This window comes from Hydra viridissima, unplaced genomic scaffold (assembly GCF_058129835.1).
Source record: "Hydra viridissima isolate aposymbiotic clone 2 unplaced genomic scaffold, HvirCarnegie_v1 scaffold_14, whole genome shotgun sequence".
In the NCBI taxonomy this organism is placed as follows: domain Eukaryota; kingdom Metazoa; phylum Cnidaria; class Hydrozoa; order Anthoathecata; family Hydridae; genus Hydra; species Hydra viridissima.
This window is the reverse complement of record NW_028324313.1, coordinates 5505666-5528501: the sequence shown is the minus strand read 5'-3', so window position 1 is coordinate 5528501 and position 22836 is coordinate 5505666. Positions and strand designations below refer to the sequence as shown.

Sequence of the window (22836 nt, the reverse complement as noted above, 5' to 3'; positions counted from 1 at the left end):
CACTCATTTCTTCATAAATCAGTGAACTTTAATTATTAATCATTTTCAAAAAAGTATATTGATTATTTTGAAACAGGATCGAAGAAAAAAAAGACATTTTAAGAGAAATCATTTTATTTAAAGAAGAAAAAAAAAAGAAAGTTTTAAAAAAAAAGTGAATTAACATTTTTAATAAACATTTAAAAACAGTTTTATCAATATTAAAAATGGCAAGTTATTCAGGTTCACCTCATAACAACAATAATCCTAATGTTTTACCACTATTTTACTCAAAAACACCACATGCACCCAACTGTACCACACCCGACATTGAAGTTTTACCAACTGAACATTTTGATCGAGACTTACTAGGACACGAGGAAAATGATTGGCGAGATGAGTATATTGATAAAGTTATAAGTGAAAAGATGATAGAAAAAGTTGCGAGAAAACCATTAAACTCCATCGCAAAACAAGAAGCGGAAGCTACTCTGGTTAGACGAAGTGATGAAAGAAACGCTCTTAATTGGTTAGAAAAGATTGCAAACTCATTTAGACCAACAATTGATAAGTCTAGTTTACCACAGTTTAACGGAGGCAGATGATGACGTTAAAGAATTTTTCCTTCAATTCAAGAGAACAGCTCCCTTTAACAAGTGGGACAATAGCGAACAACTTAGCGCTTTTCCGCTTTGCTTAAGTAAATCTGCTTCAATATTTTATGAATCCCTTCAAAACTAAACAAAACAAGATTTACAATTCATTCAACAAGCTTTTCAAAACGAGTACGAACCACCAGAACGTATTTGGATGAAGAAAACCCAACTTTATGAATTGAAAGAAGGAGAAAGAGGACTTGAACATTTCATTGCAAATTTAGAGAAGTTGTCACAAGAGTTAAATGTTTCGGAAGAAACCAAAAGAGATCTTTTTATTCAAGGAGTTAATTCTAATCTAAAGAGAAAACTTCTTTAAAGCCAACCAGAGACATACACACAAGCAGTCAGAATCTCAAGAGTGAATAATTCAGTTAACATCGATGATAACGCTCGCATAATTGAAACAGTAGTAAAGGCCATGACAAAAGTACACAACCAGTTGGTTAAACCTAGCACTGTTACATTCGCTGAGAATAATGCACAACCAGTGGTTGCATATAATACAACACCTGCGAATTTAGCTAATCCCGAAAATGCGACTAGAGAAGTAGCAAGGCTCAAAGACGAGAACAGGAAGTTAAAAATGCGTCTACAGAGACAAACGAATAATGAGGATTGTAATCCAACCCCAGTAAACCAACCAATCTGCTATATATGCAATAAGGCAGGACATTTAGCAAAACAATGCAGACAGGAATACCAAGATCCTAGAATTCCACAAAATAACAACTCGCAGTATCAGTACAGGAAAAACTTTACTCAACAAACGCGACGGAGAAACAATAGAAACTGGACACCACAAAATTTCGATAACTGGAACAGAAACAATGAAAATAAATACACTCAACCCGACTCGAATAACCAAAATTGGAGAGCTACTACCTCAAATAATCCACAACCAAATTATAGAGATAATTATTTCAGATCAAGAAGACAAAGTAACAACTGGAATAGCGGTGAAAATACACGAACAGGCACCCATCAAAATCAAAAGAATGATTTGCCAGTTCGTATGCTGGGAATGGATAATATGACTCAACATCAGAAGAACAATTTTCAACATAGAGATAACACAACCTTGCAATATAATGATGCAGAAGACTACAATTGGGATGACTCCTACGATTGCAGATATAACCCCAACACAAACAATCAGATGTCAACATTTGATGAAAGTTACTCATATGAAACCAACAATGATTAGTACGATAATGCATCAGCAAGAGATTATACGTCTTATAGAATGAATCGTCCACATTTCAACACCCCAAATCAAAATAAAAATAAACATATGCGACAGGAGATTCAGAATATACGTGAGGAAAGTAAACAGATCACCCATGAGTTAAACTGTCTGCAAGACCAGTTTCAATATCTGTTACAAAACATTACTGAACAAAATCTACTGCAACAAGAGAACAAGGAAACGAACAAGAAAGATTTTGATCAACCTAATTCAACAATCTGTGAACCCCAAGATGTGAAAGGAATCAAATGTGAAGATCCGCAAATTACCAAAAATAAAACAAGTTCATTAAGCAGTTCCCATGACATTGAAGGTAATGTAGAAATTGATCGAAATAACATTGACAAAATAGCCACAAACAAAAACCCCGAAATACTTGATGATAATTGTAAAGTTGAGCTTGATATCCACGCTACACATCGACATTTCACTCCTGGACATTACGACCAAAAGATACTAGAAGAGACAACAATGCCAGTCAGACATGTAGATTTAAGTCAAAAACCTGCATTTGATCAAGTTACGAATCGAATGTTTAAACCGAAGAATGTGCTTCAAACAGCAAATCTTAGCATATGGGGAAAGATATACAACTTCCGGACAAAAATATTAATTGATACTGGAGCAGCTATCACTGCTATAAGCTACGACATCTACAAATCACTTAGAAATAATTTAACATTACAAAAGAGTGACATACTACGAGTTACCACCGCCAACGGCCACACCTTACCTCTCAAAGGAATGTTTATATTACAGTTCGAGATCGAAAAACGTATCTACCCATTCAAAACATACGTCATAAGCGATCTTAACTATGATGTTATTATTGGCAAGGATTTCCTTACAGAATACAATGGAATCATAAACTTTAAAGAACGCAAGTTGTTTCTGGAAAACAGTCCCTATCAGTTAAAGCACAACACTATTTCAGAAAACAAGTCACGCCAGCTTGGCAGCAAATTGTTTTGATAATATAAACTTATTTATTAAAGTTTTCTATTTTTTAGTCAACTTACCTAGAAAGTTTTACAAAATAATATGAAATTACTTTAGGTCAATAGTTTTGGTAAATTGGTGTTAAAATAGAAAAACGAGAGTAGAACAGTAAATGCAAAAAAAAACTAAAACAAAAAGAAATCTATTTTTCTCATAACAATAGCTTGCTGCAATATTTAGATAAAAATATGATTAAAGATACACTTTTTTTAATGTCTGAGTAATTTAAAGAAATTTTGTTTTCAGCAATTTAATTTTCCTTTTGCATTTTAAAAATAGGTTTTTATTTCTGTTTACATACATCTCGTACCTTCTCCCCCATACTTCCTGCCTTCCCTTCTCTTCCCTTCTTTCTTTTCCATTAGCCCGCGAACTCAACCAGCCAGATCAGACTGAGTTAATATCTGAACTTTGCACCTCGTAAGAACACCGCGAATTATTTCGATATATGCTTTTAAAATCATTAGTGTTGCTGCAATTGTCGGTTGCGGTTGTGGATATAATAGGGCGTGCGATACCGCAAATAGGCGAAAGATACAAACAATTTTGTGTAAGTAATGGTATTTAAAACCTAATCTTTCTCTGTGATAATGAAATATGAGGTATACTTATTAACACGCTTATAAAGAAGTAATAAAATATACCTTTGATATCAGAGATTGCCAAGACGCAATTATCATTAATTACTCTACTATATGCATTTAATATGCATCTATATATCTTTAGTATGAATCCTTGCAATCTATTATATGTATTTCACTACAAGTGAAAAACACTTAATTTTAGGATTAAACCAACATAATTTTAACTCTACATTAAAGTGTCAGTATAATTGACATTAACACACTCAAAATTCTTCAACACAAGTTTTATTCAAAAATTGCTTTATACTAATTTGAATAATTTTTGTTGTGAAATGATAATGCATACTGACAAATTTTTTATTTATAAATCAAAATATTTGGTTCTAAACATCAAAAATATCTGACAAACATTTATACAATGTGATGCATTGAGTTTATTATTTTTGTTATTGTGAAAATATTTGCAGTTAGAGGATTCAATAAACATAATCTCTAATTTTTCCTCTTTCATTTTTTCTTATTATTTCTCCAGCTGTTTCTTAATTTGTTGAACACCTACTAAAAGATGATCATATAGTGAGTATATATTAATAGTGCGTAAGCTTAATAACTCAAACACTAAGCACATTTATATAAATAGTAAAAATAATCAAAACTGTTGGCTTTGATTGTTTGATCTTTTTTAGGTTTAGGGACAATGTCCCTGAATAAAGGCATACCCTTTTAGCACTTTAAGTACTGAAGATAAGAGTTAGGTCTTTTACTCTCTGTTGCCTTTCTTCTTGTTTCTGCAGTCTTATTTTTTTGCAGTGTGTTGTAATGCCAATTTTTTATCATGAAAACTGATGAATGGTGCCATGTGGTTTGTTGAAAATAAATGATGCCATATGATCTGTCAAAAAAAAGGATTTTTTTTTACTCAGAGTCATAATGACAGATAGTTCTTATTCTGTCTCTTCAAGTTTGGCAAGTTTTTATAATCATAATGACAATCACCTAGTCTTCCAATAAGAATGTAATATACATGTATGTATGTATATATGTATGTATGTATGTATGTATGTATGTATGTATGTATGTATGTATGTATGCATTTAAACCTTTTTTTTTGTTAGCACCTGTTAAGACACAGCTTACAACACAATGGTGTTTCAAGGACTTGTCTATTACTATAACAAAATACAGAGTGAAGGTGATCCTAGAACAAAAGATTATTTATTTGTGAGTGATCCTAAGTATGTAATTACAGCTGCAGTATTTTACCTGGTAATGGTTACCTTTGGACCTAGATTTATGGAAAGTCGCAAAGCTCTGCAGCTTCGTGCAGTGCTGATTATTTACAATTTCTTTTCTGTACTGTTATCTGTTTGGATGATGTGGGAGGTATGCATATGGTTTTATGTTTGTGTTGTTATTTTTTTTTGTAAATATCACAAAAAATTTGTACACTTTTTTTTTAGATTTTTGCTACTACATTTATGAATGCAGAATTCAATTTGTCATGCCAATCTAATGATACAAAGGACACCTCTCCAAAAACAATGCGAGTAAGTGCTCTTTTTTAAATTAAAGAATAAGTTATATTTGTTCTAGAAATATAATTTATTTTTCATTTGTTTAGTTAGTCAACGCACATTGGTGGTATTTCTTCTCAAAATTAATTGAATTCTTAGATACTGTGAGTTCATCTTATTGTCATTATTTTTTTGGTTCAATATTTATTTAATTTGTTTTTATTTCAAATTTACTTTTTAAAACAAAAAAAAACAACAACAAAAAATACTGTTTATATGGGATTGTGATAATTTTACCCTAGGGGTTACTTCCTAAAAGTTATAATTAGCAGTTTAGAAAAATTGTGTTTCTGATATTGTTAAACGAATAAATACTTCTGTAGAAGTCAGTATTTTGTATTTAAATAGAAGAAAAAAAACAAACTATTTCTTCATAAAATACAATATCAATGACTTTTTCTTTAACAACCATGATAAAGCAAAAAATAAAAATTAGTTTTCATAGCATCAAATCTTCTGCATTTAATATTAAATATTTTTAGAAAATGATTGTTGTAATTAGGGATGCCAAATATTTTGGTTTTCAATATTTATACAAATACCAAATAGCCCAAATAGCGACCCCCTAAATATTTGTACAAATACCAAATAGTAAAATGTATGAAAAAAAATCAATTGATTACAATTCAAATTTTAGCTTCTATTTAAGAAGTGATATTTTAAAAATACAAGTATATTCAACTTTTCTTCTTTCATTCTATTACGAAGTTTAGTCTTGAAGTTTCCAGCTACAGAAAAGACTCTTTCAACGTCTGTTGATGTTGCTTGCACAGTTAATAAGGCATCGTAGATCATCTGAAGTTTATTTGTACGTTCTTTTGTTCTTTCAAACACCTTAATTTTATTTTTGATCAAAATTTTGACTGTTTTCTGATGGTTTACAAAGTGATTGATAGTGTCATCAAGCTTGGATGTTGTATTTGAATCATTTTCATCATCATTTTCCTCCAACAATGATTCTGCAAATGATCTTGTATTGAGTTCCTTAATTTCTTTTCTAATGGTTAATTTGGATGAATATTTAAAGTAATCATTTTCCTTTGGATAATCACCAGTTTGAAGAAAAATCAATGGTGATATTAAATTAACATTTCTTTGTGAATCAATTCGAGTTTTTTAATTTTTGAGCATTTTTTGCGAAATATCACTTTCCTGTGCGTTGAGAGTGTTGAATAAATAGATAAATGATCCTTCTGCCACCATCAAACTGCAGCATTTAGAGCTTAATTTTTTAATTACTTCTTCAATAGGAATCAAGCAATCTATTATGTCTTTAACTTTAGTTTCAATGCTGTCATCATATGAACCTTCAAATTCAATTATTGTAGTTTTTACAATTTCTTTTAATTCATAAAATCTCTGCAATATAGGAAGTACACTGTTCCATCTTGTTTTGCAGTCAATTAATAGAGTTAACTGTTCCTGTTGTTTCTTGGACATTTTCTTTAAAGCGAACAATTTTCAATGGAGATTTTCAAAACTTTCTCATACCCTCGAACAACTGGTATAACATCAAAGTAGGATTTTTCCATTGGTAAAGAGCTTTCTTGTTCATCAAAATCTAGTTTTTCATCAAAATCTTCATCTTCATTATCAAGTTCAACATTATCATTATATTTATCCATCTCTTCACGATCTTTTTGATATAAACAGTCAACAATAGCTAAATTTATTCCATGATTGTAACAAAGTTGACTTTCAAATGGCATCAAGGTGGCATATTGTTTCATTACAGAAGCTCCATTGTTTATAGAGACAATATCTTCTGAAATGTTAAGTTTGAAGTCCTGGAGTTTTTTTCTGACAATTGTTTTCAATTTTTCAGCATTACAACTACCTGATCCAACAGAAGTTAATGCAAATTGCATAGATTCAGTGCCATTGTGAATTTTGATATTTAAATATCTCTTGAATGTATTATGTCCACTCATCAATTATTGTACTAAATTTCTTTCCCATACTTTAGACTCTTGAATTTTTAACACAAATTCATTAAAAACTTCTTCATAGTATTTTTTAATGTCTTCCCAAACTGTTGATCTTGATTTAGGCATTTGATGACCGCGTGATGACAAATATGATTTAGTAGCATTCGAATTTATTATTTTATTAATTGAAAATCCATCTTTGGGTGCACATTTTGATATTAACAACTCTTGAACTGTAAAACTTGTTATTGGACGTTGAATTTTTTTATTACTTGGACCTTCTGTTGATTCTGATGTATTCTTTCTTTTAAGAGATATCCATGCCATGCTTCAATTTTAAATGATTTATCAAATTCGTTGTTCCATAATTAACAATCGTACAAACTTCATTACAGTTGCCAACTTGACATTTTGCCTGATTTTTACTGATTTTTACAAAATGTTTCCACACTTCACTCATCATTTTCTAAATAAAATTTTAGTTTAGTCAACTTAACCTAAAAAAGCATGAGACTCATACCTGATAGTAGTATTTATAGTACTTCTTTGTATAATTTCAATAGTTACTTGATTAAATTCACAATTAAACAAAGATAAATTTTCAGTAGTAGTAAATTAATTATGATATAAAATTCACGGAAATTGCATAACTCGGAAATTGAAATAAAGGGTTCGTAACAAATTAGATTTTTAAAAATGTGGTTATTTTTTTAAAAAAATGCTGAAAAATAATTTCAAAATTTTTGCACTATTTGTATACAAATATTTGGGTAAAAATACAAATATTTGGGTGACCCCAAATAGTGCTAAAAACACCAAATAACAAATATTGGGTTCAACATCCCTAGTTGTAATAGAAGTTATTCATCTTTTTAAAAATTCCCCTTCAGGTTTTATTAGCCTTGCAGGGGATTGATAAGGCCCATGGTATAAACATAAGCATCTGCATTAGATTTTTTTTTATATAATAACAAATGATAATGAATAAGTCTTAACAAATGATAATTAATAAGTCTTATGATAAATCAAATTTTTTCTAAGAAGTTTATTATCTAACAAAACTCTTTATGTGTTTTACACAGTCTAGTTTTTGGTGATAAGCTATATATATATTTGTTATTTAAAAACTGTTATAAAAGTCAAACCAATTCTGAGCAATCTTTTAATGGATTGAAATAATAACAAGTTATGTGAGTTATTGCAATTTTTTTTCCTGGAGTCTGGTAACTTTGTTTATATATAATATGTAAACTATTTTAAATAGGATTTATTTTAAATAGTTAATTTAGAGGTTCGACTTTATTCATTATTATCTGTTAAAAGCTGAAAAACCAAACACCAATGCACACATTAACATCTTTAAAAATTAAGTATTTATAGTTTCTTGTAAGGGTTTAGAGAATATCTATATTAATCTTAATGATAGGAAGCATAATTATTAAAATGTTTAAAAAATTTATTCAAAAGTTAATTTGTTAAAATAATAGAGTAAAGCTGAAGAGAATGTAAAAAATAAAATTTGATCCAGAAACAAAATCAATCTGAAATTCTGTGCATAAGTTACAAAAAAAATATATAAATCTTACTGATGAACTGCTAGTCTTGTTCCACATAAATACCTACTTAATTTATGTTCATTTCTACATTAAACACTTTACAGCATTCTGAAATTTCTTTTTTTTCTTATCACCTTTCCCATTAGCTTCTTCAAAATTTTTAGCACAGATACGCATTTTGTGAATTGTACAGGCTATTAATGTTGGAGCATCTTCTCACTATAAAAAAAATGTGTGATCACCATCAGTAAAAAGTAGCTCCATCCTTATATGCCTCACATTGTATATCACCTTTTAGTATTTGGTGAGTCAAGGTTGAAATCTCCCCAAATAATGCTCTGCAGGCACCTTTTTCTTCTGATACTCAGCAAAAAAAGGCACATTGATATTCTTCATTATATAAAATCAATCAAAACAAATATTTGTGAAAATCAAAGATAAGCCTTATAAAGAAAATACATGACCAGTTGCACAAAAATTAAACACAATAGTTAAAAAAAAAGAAAGAGAGAAATTAAAATGAATCGTTCTTTTTTAACACACAATCTAATAACTATTGTGGAACTTATTATCGTTATTACAAAACATGTGAAGCAATTTTTCATTGAAATGTATCACTTCAAAGCTAACTTAACAAAAGGAATAATTACTTATAACAAATACTGTTAAGAAGTATTTTTCATTCAGGACACTGTTGACAAATATACCAGTATTTTTATAAAAATGCAGAAAAGCAATGCTTTTATTTTCCTGTTTCAAATAAAATCAAGTAAGACAAATTTTTTAAAATACAAAAAAAATTTTCATATTTTATATTTAGTATTGTTTTCAAAGGGTGAGCTACATTATTTGGCAGACCTTATTATTAGTCTGCAACAAATGTTTTTTTATATCAATAAATCTTTGTTAATATCAGTTACTACTGGTTTTTTCTGAAAAGTGTACATTAGTTTTAAAAAAGATTATGGCTTAACTATTTGGTCAATATTAATGTTTCCTGATAAAATGCTAATTATATTTTAAAAATAAAGGTTAAGAAACCCTATTTTTATTTACAATGTGAATTTTATAAATAAATTTTCAGATATTTTTTATTGGCTGTTCCTTGTTGTGTATCTCTATGTGAATATTTGTTTTGTCTAGTTTTTTTTTGTGGTTCGAAAGAAGAACAATCAAATCTCATTTCTTCACACTTACCATCATGTTTCAATGCTTCTTCTTCAATGGTGTTTAGTTAAATATGTTCCAGGAGGAGCTTGTAAGTTTATTATATATAACTTGATTACAAAAAGCTCACAAGTTTTATAATTATTTAAACAAAATCTTAAAATATAAAGGTATTAGTTTGAAAAAAGACTTTTAATTTTGGAATAAATTACTTAACTTTTATATATAAATTTTTTAGAAGTTAAACTCAACTATAATCATGAATTTTTATCTATATCACAATTATGCTGGGTTAAAGATAAAATCTAGAGAATTGTTGATTAATCATAACTGCATTGTGCTACCTCTTATATAATAAGAGTTAGAGCAATGGAGTTACAATTAGCTCCTTCAACAAGCTTTCATTACTCATTTTTAAGTGGTGAAACAAAATCATAGTGTATGCAAAATCATCAGCTATTATATTATAGTTAATATATGATGGTTAAACTTTTATCACATGGATTATTTGCATCCTAATATTAAATATTTACAATATTATTATTCAGCTTTTTAAAATTTTTGATTAAATAAGTTGTTAAAAACTATGATTGTGTTATTGTTCTTTTTAGCCTATTTTGGACCTTTTTTAAACAGTTTTATTCACTCAATTATGTACACCTATTACATGTTATCTGCTATTGGCCCACACATGCAGAAGTATTTATGGTGGAAAAAATATCTCACAAAAATGCAAATGGTAAGTTTCAGTTTTTTCAAATCATGTTTTTTAACAAAATTTATAAGTAAAAGTGTACATTAGGTTGAAACTTTCCATGAAAATCATCTTCTGTCTTAATTGGTTAGTGATTTAAGTCTTTATACTGCTAAGAGGTACTTGTCTAGACATCTTTAGTTTATCCTGTATTAAAAGTGCAGTCAGAAGAGTTCCATACCTGTTTTTCATTACTTATCTTGTTAACTTTCATGCCTCTAGATTATAAATGTAGCGTTTTCTGCATAATTTTTTCAAAGAATACAGTTGTTGTTGAGTTAAAAATTAATAATATAAGTTTATACCAGGTTTCTAATTAAAAGTTAAAAATTGTCTAATAAAAGCTCCACCTACTTAAAATCAATTTTTTCAAGTAAAAATCAAAGTTATTAGAAGTTAATCTAAGCTTTTTTAAATAAAAATTTTTGTCCTGTTTTGGTTGTCTGACAACCTGTTGATTGTAACCTTTCTTTGGTTTGATTCAGTTTTTGTCAAAGTTGTAACTACCTAACTTAAATGATTTGTTCTCAGAGGCATTCGATAAGCTACTTCAACAATATACAATAAATGATGCAGTTGTATTGGTCTAAACTTTTCTTTCTGTTTCTTTTAGTCGCAGTTTGTTCTTATTCTCTTCTATTGTTCAAATGCTATACACGCATGTAAAGATCGAACTTATAACGGCTTCTTTTGGATCCATTGGTTTTACATGATATCTTTGTTCTGGCTTTTCAACCATTTTTATCAGACATCATACAACACAAAGAATGGCGATAAAGATACCATTTCAAAACAAGAATAATTCCTCCAATTAACTAAAATTCCCAAGCTAATTAGAGAGCTAATATATAATAGGAACATTTGTTTTTTTTCAAGTTACATCAATAACTTGTTAAAATTGGATGTGCTAGAGCCTGTTGAAAAAAAAAGTCATTTATTAATTTTTGTTGTTTTTTAATTTTTTTTAAATTTTTTTTGTCAGTCCTTTACCATTCGTTCAGCCTTGACAAGTTCTCTTGGCTTTCTAAGTCAAAAGTTTCACTGAGACAAGTTCTTACAAACTGTTACTGTTTACTTTTCCTTGATGCAAACAACTTTTCCTGTTAAAAGTATCTTAAAATGATGGAATAATTATATATTAAACTTTGCTATCAATTCATTGGTGTTATACTCACGGACATCCCAAACCTAAATTTTTCAAATCTAAATTTTTTTAAAATGTTTTTTTTGTTGAAATTTCTCCTTGGTCTCGTAAATCACTGATTATAAGATTTGTTATTGCTAATGATTTCCAATTACTTTCAGGTAATTTTTTCTCTATGAATTTTTAATACATTTTTTCATTTTCTTAATATAATCTATAAAAAGATTCTTCTACTCATTCTTATTATATTCATGAATTTAATCATTCTATGTTCATATTATTATCCTATTTTATTCTATATTCTCTAGAGACATTCCTTTTTATTTACTTTTTTTATACTCATGTTAATTCACAAAGAGAGATAACTCCACAAAAAGTTAGTTTATAGTGAATAATATGCTGAAACTGCAGTGTTTTAGCATGAGTAGAATTTTGTTATCTTACAAATTGTTAATGAAATGTATTTTAAAAAATCGTTTAATAATTGGGACGTATCATGTGTTTATTGTCTGTTGTAAACTGTAAATTGTCTGTTGTAAACTGTCTGTTGTAAACTTTGTAGCAACTCTTTTGACAATAATGGGGCCTATAGTATATTAGAAAATGCTAAAGAGAATGGTCATGAGTTGAACGAGATGTGTAAAGGTCAAACGATGTTTTCACTTACTGATAACACCTTGAAATTGACACTGATTAAATCCAATGTATAAGCTCAATACAGAAGAATAAGTTTCGAAAGCTGAAATAATTTTTTTTAAATAAATACTTGAAACTAAATACTTTTTCTGATCCTCATGGTGGCGATAAGCGATTTAAAATTTTTCTTCATTCTAATGTACCTAAATCATGTACCAAATATTTACACTAAAACAGTTAAAAAAAAAAAAAAATCTTGTAGAATTCTTTTTTAACTTCAATCATAAATTTTAAAACGTTACCAAGTTGTGATGTCTGATAATCGAACGAACTGTTAGATTTGTTAATTAAATTAGTACCTAGGCTTTATCTTGTTTTCCTGATGTTCATTAATGAGTTTTGCACGAATTCAAATAATATGTATATTTTTTAGTTACACCAACATAATATTTGAAAAAAAAAAAAAAATATGTTTAAAGGTATTTAGTTTATCGATGGTTTAATAAAAACGCACCTTTCGGATTTTTACTCTTTAAAAAAAATATCCAAAGTTCTTTTAAAAATTTCTTTCACTGCTGGGAGTTACTTATAAGCGACTTAATTGCATAAAACAAAAATAATAAACATTTGAAGGATAAAAGATGAAAATGTTTTTTGTTGTTGTTGTCTTGGCCGTTTTACTTTCTTAATTGAATAAAATGTCAAGAAGCAGGATTGTAAAACCATGTCATTTTTTGTATAATGTAATCCAGTATTTAAAACTAATACTTAATGCATTTTAGGTTCAGTTCGCCTTCATTATTGTGTACATACTAAATGTATTGCGAATTGGATGCGATTATTGGGATGAGATTCTTTGGCTTAACATTGTTTTTCTTTTCAGCTTGTTATATTTGTTCGGTATGTTTTACTTCAGATCCTATGATAGTCGGAAATTAAGAGAAGATTAAATCCGTTTTTCTAACTTTTTTTTTTGTAAATTTTCTGTTTTGTTTTATTCTTGTCTCGATAATTGCTGTTTTTTATAAGAACTTTTTTAAAAATATCTGAGATTTTTGTCTCGTAGTTATTCTTAAATATACAAATAATATTCATAAGATTTGTGATCGCGATCTTAAGCAAACTAGTGCTACTGTTGTGCTTTTTACTTAGTTGTTTTTTTTAATATAATAGGGGGTTCGGGGTTGGTGTTATAATGTTAGGTACATTTTGGTTTTAAAATTTTAAAATTTTTTGTAAATGAGTTCCTAATTAGTTAAAAAAACAATTTTAAAAGGTTGTATAATATTTTTATTTGAATAGCCTTTTCAGACACCATGGTTTATAGATGCCATTAAAATAAGTTTGATGTAAATCTTCAAGATCACTGCATTCCCTATCTGAAACTAACACCTCAAATTTAGGTTCTTACACTGGTAGGTATTGATTCCAAGATTTTCGGATTGATTTTCCATCTAAATATTAGTAATATTATTAATATTAGAATACTCTATTAATAATAGAATAACAGAATCTAAGAATTTTTCAACTAATAAACTAAGGGACTGCGCCTTAAAATAAACAGGCCCGTTTTAACAAGTTGGAGCGCCCTTATCAAATTATCCTCAGGTCTTGAATAGGAGTTACCTCTCTTTGCGTAGAAAATTTAAAAAATTTTCCATCCAGGATATTTTTATTCGAACACATTCCGTTCGTTTAATTATTAAAAAGGTCCCAGCCAGGACATGTAGAATCGACCTAATAAACCTCTCAAGTATTTCTCCTAAAAGGTATTTCTTTGAATTTCTAGTGTCATTGCATAATAGTTTTAAGTTTAAGGATAGTTAAATGCTTTTAAAGTGATGTTTTTAAACAAAATAAATCTTTAAAAGGTCTTGATTTTTTATATTTATTACGCTTATCTTACTGAATGTGTAATGTATAGGTAAGTTAGCTTATTCAAGAAGCATATAAAACCAAATTAAAAGCTTAAAAATCGAATAGCCTTTTTAGAAAGCCTCTTTGTTTTGCTCTTAATTGGTTCTGGAAGTTTAAGCGATCTCTAAATTGAAGTTGAAGGATTAAAATTGATGGTAAAGAAATTAAATAAACTGGAATTTCCATTTCAACATTAAATGCTTATGAAAGTCTAATGAGTTGTTAGTTCAATAAGTACCCCAGAAGATTCTGGATGAAAAAGTTGACGCAAAAAATATTTGATCAATAGAAAAAAATCCATTTCTTTTCTACTGAACCTACACGATGCACGAACAAGAAGTTCATTATTGATGGCGTTGATACTGATGATGATGTTGATGATGCGATGAAGTTGCGTTGGAAAAAGTAGGAGTTTCAAAACTCTCTTAAGCGACATCTGCTATTGGGATTCAGAATCTTCAACTACGCCGATACACCGTTTTTAATGAACTCTCAATATTCAGTGGTAAAATCCCTTCAGTTTTTTAATAATTCTATCATTCATCAGTTTTAAAACTTTTATACAATCAATCGCATAAACTTCCTTGTAACCATTTTCTATTTTCAGTTGTTAACTTCCTTTTTCCATCCAAAATTCGGCTGGCTCAAAAATTTGTGTCATATGTTTGCATATTGTGTGCCTGTTGGAGAAAAAGAAACGATGCAAATTCCCCAATCATTGATTTTCCTAGGTTTCATGTATTTTTCAAAAAAAATATGTTTGCTGGTATGTTTGTATCAGCAAGTTGCTGCAACACATCCACGTTTTTAAGAAGCTTTCTGCATAACAGCTTCTATCCAAGCAGTTTTAAGGATCTTGAAAAAATGATTGTCAACTCCTAAGAGGAGATGCAATTCCATCGGTGGGATGACCTCCAAAATGAGAACATTGTCAGACCCGGTGATGATTTGCTATCAATTAACATTGCCGAACAATTTGAATTTGAGCCCAGTGTTCGCAAGTTTCCAGATTTGGCAAGATACTTGGATTTGATTTCACACTATGTGCAAGAGTACATACTTGAATGGGTTTGAAGACCAAAAACTATATTTGCAACTTTCATATCACAAGCCAAAATTAGTTTAAATCCATGTATTGTATTAATCAGTGACCAGATTTGTTCAATACTGGAGTGAGTTTCTGGCAACTGCTCTGATACCGCAACAAGCATTCCTCTTCAAGCAACAACTTCCAGAAATCTATCAAGTCTCATTTCTTAATAGTCAAGACTTTCTTTTAATATGTATATGTAAAAATTAAGTAGAAATATTTACCGGGCCCGCCGGATGCTTTAGCAAGTCGAATAGTTCCTTCTGGGGATAATTCTTTATAGGAAATAACTCGAGATGCAGTTTTTTCGGCTGCTTTGGCATCTTTTGCTGCTAAAAATTGAAGGTTTTCCCTTTACTTTACTTGAGAGCATTGGTGGAAGAAACCTTTTCCTAAAGGGCTGAGCTGCAATGCACACTTGGTTCTTTCTCAATAGTGGTTTACTCTTCAAGAGGATATTTTTCTTGCAGCTTTGAACGAAAGATTTGCCAGATTAGATAACATATCGTGCCTCTTGTTTCAAGTCTCACTTGACTCTATTGACTTGAAATCGAACAAAGGGGGAGTGCAACTTCTTTCCCCTCTTGTTTTCTGCACAAAGTAGTTGTGCACGTTTCGCAGAGTCCTTGTGGTACCTGAGATTCTCTGATAATGATTTTGGTCTTGTACAGTTGGTATATTCAATCTGCTTGGAAAACAGTAAGCTTAAACATTATTTCAGACAGCAAGCACACAAATTTTCAGTTTTCATAATCAGGAATCTTTATTTGATTTAACATTGTGTTAATTCACTAAACCTAACTTCACTAAATCAAACTATGCCTTTTACAAAATTTAACCTAAATTTATATTGGATAACAATCCACTTAACATACTTATAATTATATAAATTAATGATACTTGTCACACTTAACGACAATTTAGATGAGATCTTATTTGAAGAGACAGTCCTACGAACTATTTTTACTGCTCTTCAAAGAACAATTTTCCCCTTCATAACATTTCTCTCTTCAAAAATTATTGCACTTTTAGAAAACTTTTGATAGAGATTTTCTCTTTTTGTGCCTCTGCAATAATTTTTTTTAAATTTTCACAAACTTTGCTTCAAAACAACCCTAATCTGCAAAGATTAGGGTTGTTTTGAATCTGCAAAGATTAGGGTTGTTTTGAGGCAAAACTTTTACAAGTTTCATATATAATTAAATATAGATAAATGATAAAGCAAAAAGAATTAAATAAAAACAACAACTATGAAAAGACGTACACACGGAGACTTATTCAACCTGCCATTTAAATAAATAAAACGAAAAAAGAAGTTAAAAGCAATGATTGGAGAAGACGTACACACGATGATTCATCAACCTGTCACGTAAGTTAAATGATAAAATGGAAAGAGGAAAAGTAAATATAAAGCAGCTGAGAAAAGACGTAACATGAAGACTCGTAAGACTCGTTAAAAAAGCAACCGGGAAGAGATGTAAACAGGAAGACTCATCAATCGGCCATTTTAATTAATGATGAATAGGTATCGAAACCGAAAACATCCAAAAACTATAAAATGCTTTAAAAAAATAGAGTTTTACAGAGAGAGAGGAGGAGGAAGAGGAGAAGAGAGAGAGAGACGGATAGAATCAAGAAAACGAAGTTTTAAAGAGAAGTAGAAGAGAGTTTTAAGAAAGTTTTAAGAAGAATTTTAAAGAGAGAGAATTTGGTGATTTAAAAATATTTGAATGTACAAAAAGTTTTGAGAGAATAAAAAAGAAAAAGAAGTGAAGAATTAAATAGAAATCAGAGGAAATTTTAATTAAAGAAGAATATCCAGAAGTTTCAAATAAAGAAGAGATATTCGTATAGAAAAAGAAGAACAAAAAGAAGAGTAATCGATAAAAACAGTACGAACACTACAAGTAAGAGAATATTATTTGTATTCATATAAACGTAATGAACAAAAGAGTGTTAAGAATTACACACTATTAAAACGTTTATTGACTTATATTTTATAATAGAATATACTGAGGACGGCGAACATAACCTTAACCCTTTACACGTAACATAAGACCCATACACCCCTAAATCCTAAACCTTACTACAGCTATAAACAGACTAACAATAAACCAACTAATTAACAATAATTCAAATCATTTAATTATTATTGTTAAAAAAGCCGCCCTCACTATATGTGTTGCATACAGATTGACTGAAATTTGTGGATATAGGCTAATCAACGAAACCTGAATGATTCTACTAAATATTTCTACTAAAAATAATAGTTTAGCACAAAATATGCACTACCATCCATATTTTGTGCTAAACTATTATCTTAATATAATTAGTACAGAAACGTTTAATGTTTAATGTTTAATGTCGTCGTTTCGTCATTAGTTACTAGGCTTTGAAAGAGCGCGTTCTTAAAATGCACGCGGCAATTGGAGAAAGCAGGGCTGTGGAGTCGGAGTCGTGGAGTCGGAGTCGGAGTCGGAGCTCATTTTGGCTGGAGTCGGAGTCGGAAAAATTGTACCGACTCCGACTCCGGTTTAAAAAAAATCTTTCAAAGTTTCATAATTTTCATAAGGATTTTATAGATGTTACAAAACTACAAGTCCCAGGATGGTCTGAAAGCTGTAGGATATCCAGACACAATGGGAATTGTAGTTTGCAACAACTGGAGGACAAGGAGTTTGACATGTTATTTTTAGGCCTTTAAAACAGTGATAAGCAATAGGGTATTTTGCTGCTTATCACTGAGAATCATATATCACCTCCCTTGCGCTCTCCTCTACCTTCCCTTAAATTATATAACTTCATGATCCCCTAACTCCCGACTTAAATTGTCTGGCACTGTGCTACATATTCTTAGTAGAAAGCTAGGCGTGCCACCACCAAGCACAAAAGAGTTGCTCCACAAGCAGAAAGACTGTAAGTATTCAATTAACTTTGTTTCTCTGGAGAGAGAGAATATTAGAAAATTAGTGATTGAAGAAGCTGTTAAACAAAAAGAAGAACTTAATGAATGTCTCAAGGGACGCTTTGTGTTTCTTAACAGAGTGAACTATTTTGCAATCAATGTTTAATTCTTTTTTGAAAAAAATGAAGCAGTTACCAAGACATTGGCAGTAAAAGACGCCAAAGCTAATCACACCAGCGAATTTCTCCAGGTCTTAGTAGAAAAGATTCTTAAAGAATATGAACTTAAAGAAGAACAAGTTCTTTCATGTTTGAAATATTGTCCAACTGACAATATTTCAAACATGATTTTGACAAATTCATAATGTTATTAGCGACTGCATAAGAGTTTATTGCATAACAAGAGTTCAGAACAGTTGTTTATTCAGAAATTGTTTTCTTATAAATATTGTTTAAAGCACTAAGTGGTTGGATTATTTGTATCAGTGATGAAATAGCTAATGTTAACATTTTACTACAGTTATTTGTTGTTACAAACAAATAACTGTAGTAAAACAAACAACTATTTGTTGTTACAAATTGCTTACTTATGAAGGAGTCGGGAGTCGGAGTCGGTCCATGATAAAATCAAGGAGTCGAAGTCGGAGTCGGAGTCGGAGTCGGAACAGCAGCTTACCGACTCCACAGCCCTGGGAGAAAGATCCATGAAGCGAGTGAAAACTTTCTTCCTTTTGGAATTTCATTATTAGTTTAGATATATTACATAAAGAATCATATGAAGATAAATAGTAATCGTTATGATCATCTTATAGTTGAAGTAAGTATATAAAATAGTTATATATACATTTTTATTAGATAAAGTAGAAAGGGTTTTAATTTTTTAAATCGTTTATATTTTGTTTGTTTTAGTTTTTCTTTTTGCAGTTTTGTTTTTATTATCTTATTTTTTAGAAGGAAAATAAGGGTATGTATGTTATTTAAAGTTATACTAATGCTATTTCCATAAAATGGTTATTACTACATTGAAATTTCTGTGATGCTATTAACTATTTTTGTTCTTTTTTAGAAAATTTAGAAAAGTAAATTAAACTTTTGTGCCAACACTGACATGGCATGCCACATGTTATTGTATGAAAAGGTTAAATTTGTTATGAGGATTACAGTTCTTATGAAGAAAAAAAAGAAGGTAAAGAGTATTGTTTGTTAATATATATTTTGTATTTTTTTAAATTTTCTGGCATCGTTTTTAAAATTTTTGTTTGCACACGTTTATTGTTTGCATATATGCTTTTTTGATATGTATGTGTATGTGGTAATAAGTGCTTTATAGTTGTTTTATCAATGTGTTTTTATAATAATGTTTTTGTAATAATGTTTTTATAATAATGTAAAGTGTTTTTTTACTGTTTGTATATGTGTTAATATGTGTTAAATAATTGTTTTAAAAATGTGTTTAAATATGTATATAAGGAATATATTTAACCTTATATACATATTTAAACACATTTATTGTGTTTATAGTTGGTACATATGTTTATATTATGTTGTTTCTGTGTTTTCAAAGTGCTGTGACTTGGTAAACATCTACCTGAAAATCAATTATTGTATTTTAGAAAAGGAGCAGAACAAATGGCTTAAGATTGTGCAGCTAAATGTGATACGCACCTTACGGCATGGTTTAAGTTAAATACTGAAAATGAAAGCGCACATTGCTATTCTTATGTAGACATTCCTTATCACTTTATATTTGATGATAAACATTGTAAATGGAAGGTTAGACAAAGGGGTGGTAATAAGGTGATAGTAAGAATGTATAAAGTTAATCCAACTGGAGAATTGTTTTTTCTTAAACTGTTACTTTTGCAAGCAAAAGAAGCAACATCTTGGGAGGATGTGCGTACTGTTAATGGTATTGTCCTTGAAACGTTTCGTGAAGCATGTGTTTTGAAAGAATTGTTGTGAGATGACACTGAATGGCAGAATACTCTTTCTGAGGCGCTTTTAACATGTATACCAAAGCAAATTAGACAGTTGTTTTCAATTATTTTCATCTTTTGTGAACCTGACAATCCTTTACATCTCTGGAATACATACAAAGCTTTTATGATGGAAGATTTCATTCACTGCTCAATCCCACTTCTAATAGCTGAACAAGCTACTCTTCATCAAATTGAAAAGATTATTAATCAAAGTGGTAAAATGCTGACTAATTACAATCTGCCTGTTATTGATGAGTTTATTGGCTTAAATCTAGAAAATTTTAATGAAAATCTTCAACAACTGAAATAGTAGAATTGTGTGTAAAATGTTCTTTGCATTGGCAATGGGTGCAGAAGTTTGCATTAACTGAAAATATGAGAGTACAAGATGGGGAAGGTGAATTTTTCCAATGGCTACTAAAACTTGGGAATGGAACAATACCTGTCAAAGAGGAGGATCCTTTTAAAGGATGCATTAAAATACCAAATCAGTGCATTATTAGAGAAAATGAATCAGTTGTTGAAAAGATTTTTGGAGATGCTGATCAAAATGATTATTCTAAACGTGTGATTTTAACACCAACTAATGTTGATTCATTATCAATGAAGAAGTGCTTGAATGTCTGCCGGGTGAGGTCAAAATTTATTTAAGTGCTGATCAAATTGATACTGATGACCTTAATGAAAGAAATAATTTTCCTGTTGAGTTTTTGAACAGCTTAACTCCTTCAGGTATGCTACCTCCTTGTTAAAAATTGAAAATTGGTTGTGTAATTTTGCTACTTAGAAATTTAGATCTCAAAGCTGGGTTATGTAATGGTACTCGAATGAAAGTTTGTGCTCTTCAAAATAATTATATTGATGCAGAGGTTTTGACAGGTGTTTCTGGTGGTAAACAGGTTTTTGTTCCTCGAATTCAGTTGGCTCCATCAGATTCTAATTTGCCTTTTGTTCTGAAACGTCGTCAGTTTCCTGTCAGATTGGCTTATTCAATGACAATTAATAAAAGTCAAGGTCAAACATTTGATAGAGTTGGGGTATATCTCAAAAAACCTTGTTTCTCTCATGGTCAACTATATGTTGCATGTTCAAGAACTAGGGCATTTAATAGTTTGTTTTTCAAAATTGATAAACATCTCATTCAAGGTATGGTAGTTGAAAAGTGTTACACAAATAATGTTATATTTTTTTTATTACTTTAATATTTTTTTCATAGTTTTTGATAAATATACCTGTCATTTAATATGTTTATATGTGTTATATGAAACCATATTTGTTTATAGCTGTATATATGTTTAAATTATGTTGTTTCCATGTTTTCAAAGTGGTGTGAGTTGGCATTATATTGAGCAAGATTGATAACCTTGCCAGCCAAGGGTGTACTTATAGCAGAGGTGTGACTTGGCAGTATTTAGTGTCAGGCGGTTTTACTGCTTTAGAGCAAGGTTGTGTTGTCTTGCCTTTTTTAATTATTCTGGAAACACAATAATGTCTGTTAATGTTTAGCGTAATGTGTATGGGAGAGTATGCAACCTTGATCTTTAAATCTAGGGTGTTTTAATGTCCTAAATTTGAAGTAATTGAATAACTAATATTGAATATAAAAACAAATATAGTTTTATGTAGTTACATGTTTAGTAAAAAGATAATTATATAGTTATCTTTAAATTGGTTTTCTAATTTTGCCTTTCATCTTTTAATTTGGTTTGTTATTTTCGCTGGATTTTAGGATCAAGGGTGTAAATATTCTATTGTTATGTGTTATTGTTGTGATGTTTTGTGTTGATAGACTACTTGGCTTACCTTCACGTTGGTGTCTATTGTTAAAAATGAATTATTAGTAGTTTCATTATTGGAACTTACTGCTTTTATTTATTTACTGAAAGCCAACATTATGCTAAAAATGCAGTTTATATCTTAATTTGATTTTTTTTTAAATTTATTTTAGTATTGTTAATCCTTTGCACTTCGAAACAGATTTTATAGTTACATTTTCGATAAATGTTTATATTAACTGCCACGTCAAAATAGGTTACTATAAATAGGTAAATCGATTTTCAGTTTTTATGTGGTGTTTTTTTTTTTTCTTAAAGATTTCCGATTGACGCATTTATACGATTTATAAAAAGAAAACCTGATTACCTTTTATTGTAAATTTTTGTCAGTTAAAATGATATAAATATATGCAATTAGTTCAATTTTTTTTAATTTTCTCTATTTTATGTCTAATAATATTTGTTGTACGGGATCTTTTTAAACGGGGGGTGAATATTGTAGGGGATCTTTTTAAACGGGGGGTGAATATTGTAGTTTTGCGCATTTGTCAAATATCGAGTTACTTAAATTTTATAAGGTGTTTAACTAATTAATTAGCTTAATTTTGAGGAAAGAAAAAATTCTTATGTATGTTAAATTCTTAAATCATTGTTTCACATTTTATTATTCTGGTAAAAGGTCTTCATTAAAAACTTGATTACTCTTAATAAAAATAGCTCTATTATCCTGACCACCATTAAGGCAAAAACGGGGAAGGAAGGTCCTTTATTAGTGTCAAAATATTTAAGAGAATTAAATTTCGAGTAACAAAAGGTATTTTAGTAAATGGTAGCGAATTACCGTTTATTAAAAATGGTTTCGCAACTTTAAATTGTGGAAAACAGCCACCATAAATTAACAGACCGACCATAACCCGTATTACGGGTTGCTTTTTGCTTTTTCAT

General features: G+C 29.6%; 2 protein-coding genes and 1 long non-coding RNA gene across 5 annotated transcripts in view; 2 read left to right on the top strand and 1 right to left on the bottom strand.

The window, feature by feature from the left end:
- The window catches only part of LOC149879026 (uncharacterized), a 106772-nt gene extending 84137 nt beyond the window's left edge, over positions 1-22635 (bottom strand). The window contains exon 1 of the long non-coding RNA XR_016447107.1: positions 22259-22635. This is a non-coding gene — a long non-coding RNA (uncharacterized LOC149879026). The remainder of the gene's footprint in view (positions 1-22258) is intronic.
- LOC145180873 (very long chain fatty acid elongase AAEL008004-like) lies at positions 3274-13513 on the top strand. 2 transcript variants are annotated; one of them, XM_090071368.1, is made up of 7 exons: positions 3274-3433; positions 4583-4850; positions 4928-5014; positions 5089-5145; positions 9669-9783; positions 10304-10431; positions 13009-13513. In XM_090071368.1, exons 2-7 carry the CDS (start codon positions 4611-4613, stop codon positions 13174-13176), a joined length of 795 nt encoding a protein of 264 aa, XP_089927494.1. In that variant the 5' UTR covers positions 3274-3433; positions 4583-4610; the 3' UTR covers positions 13177-13513. The 2 variants fall into 2 exon arrangements, with proteins under 2 accessions (XP_089927494.1, XP_089927493.1); XM_090071367.1 differs by lacking the exon at positions 13009-13513 and adding an exon at positions 11060-11387.
- LOC149879027 (ATP-dependent DNA helicase PIF6-like) lies at positions 17526-22314 on the top strand. Of its 2 annotated transcripts, XM_090072348.1 has the most exons (4): positions 17526-18954; positions 19204-19323; positions 19751-21262; positions 22065-22314. In XM_090072348.1, the coding sequence occupies exons 3-4, from the start codon at positions 20944-20946 to the stop codon at positions 22100-22102; spliced, it is 357 nt and encodes a 118-aa protein (XP_089928474.1). In that variant the 5' UTR covers positions 17526-18954; positions 19204-19323; positions 19751-20943; the 3' UTR covers positions 22103-22314. The 2 variants fall into 2 exon arrangements, with proteins under 2 accessions (XP_089928474.1, XP_089928473.1); XM_090072347.1 differs by having other exon boundaries at positions 17527-18954; positions 19751-22314.
- Positions 22636-22836: the final 201 nt, after the last annotated feature.

Excerpts from the sequence above, each read along its gene's own strand:
- LOC145180873 (XM_090071367.1), top strand. The coding sequence starts at position 4,611 with ATGGTGTTTCAAGGACTTGTCTATTACTATAACAAAATACAGAGTGAA. Across the intron at positions 4,851-4,927 it reads CTGTTTGGATGATGTGGGAG|ATTTTTGCTACTACATTTAT; the intron begins GTATGCATATGG and ends CTTTTTTTTTAG. Across the intron at positions 9,784-10,303 it reads ATATGTTCCAGGAGGAGCTT|CCTATTTTGGACCTTTTTTA; the intron begins GTAAGTTTATTA and ends TGTTCTTTTTAG.
- LOC149879027 (XM_090072347.1), top strand. The coding sequence starts at position 20,944 with ATGAAAGTTTGTGCTCTTCAAAATAATTATATTGATGCAGAGGTTTTG.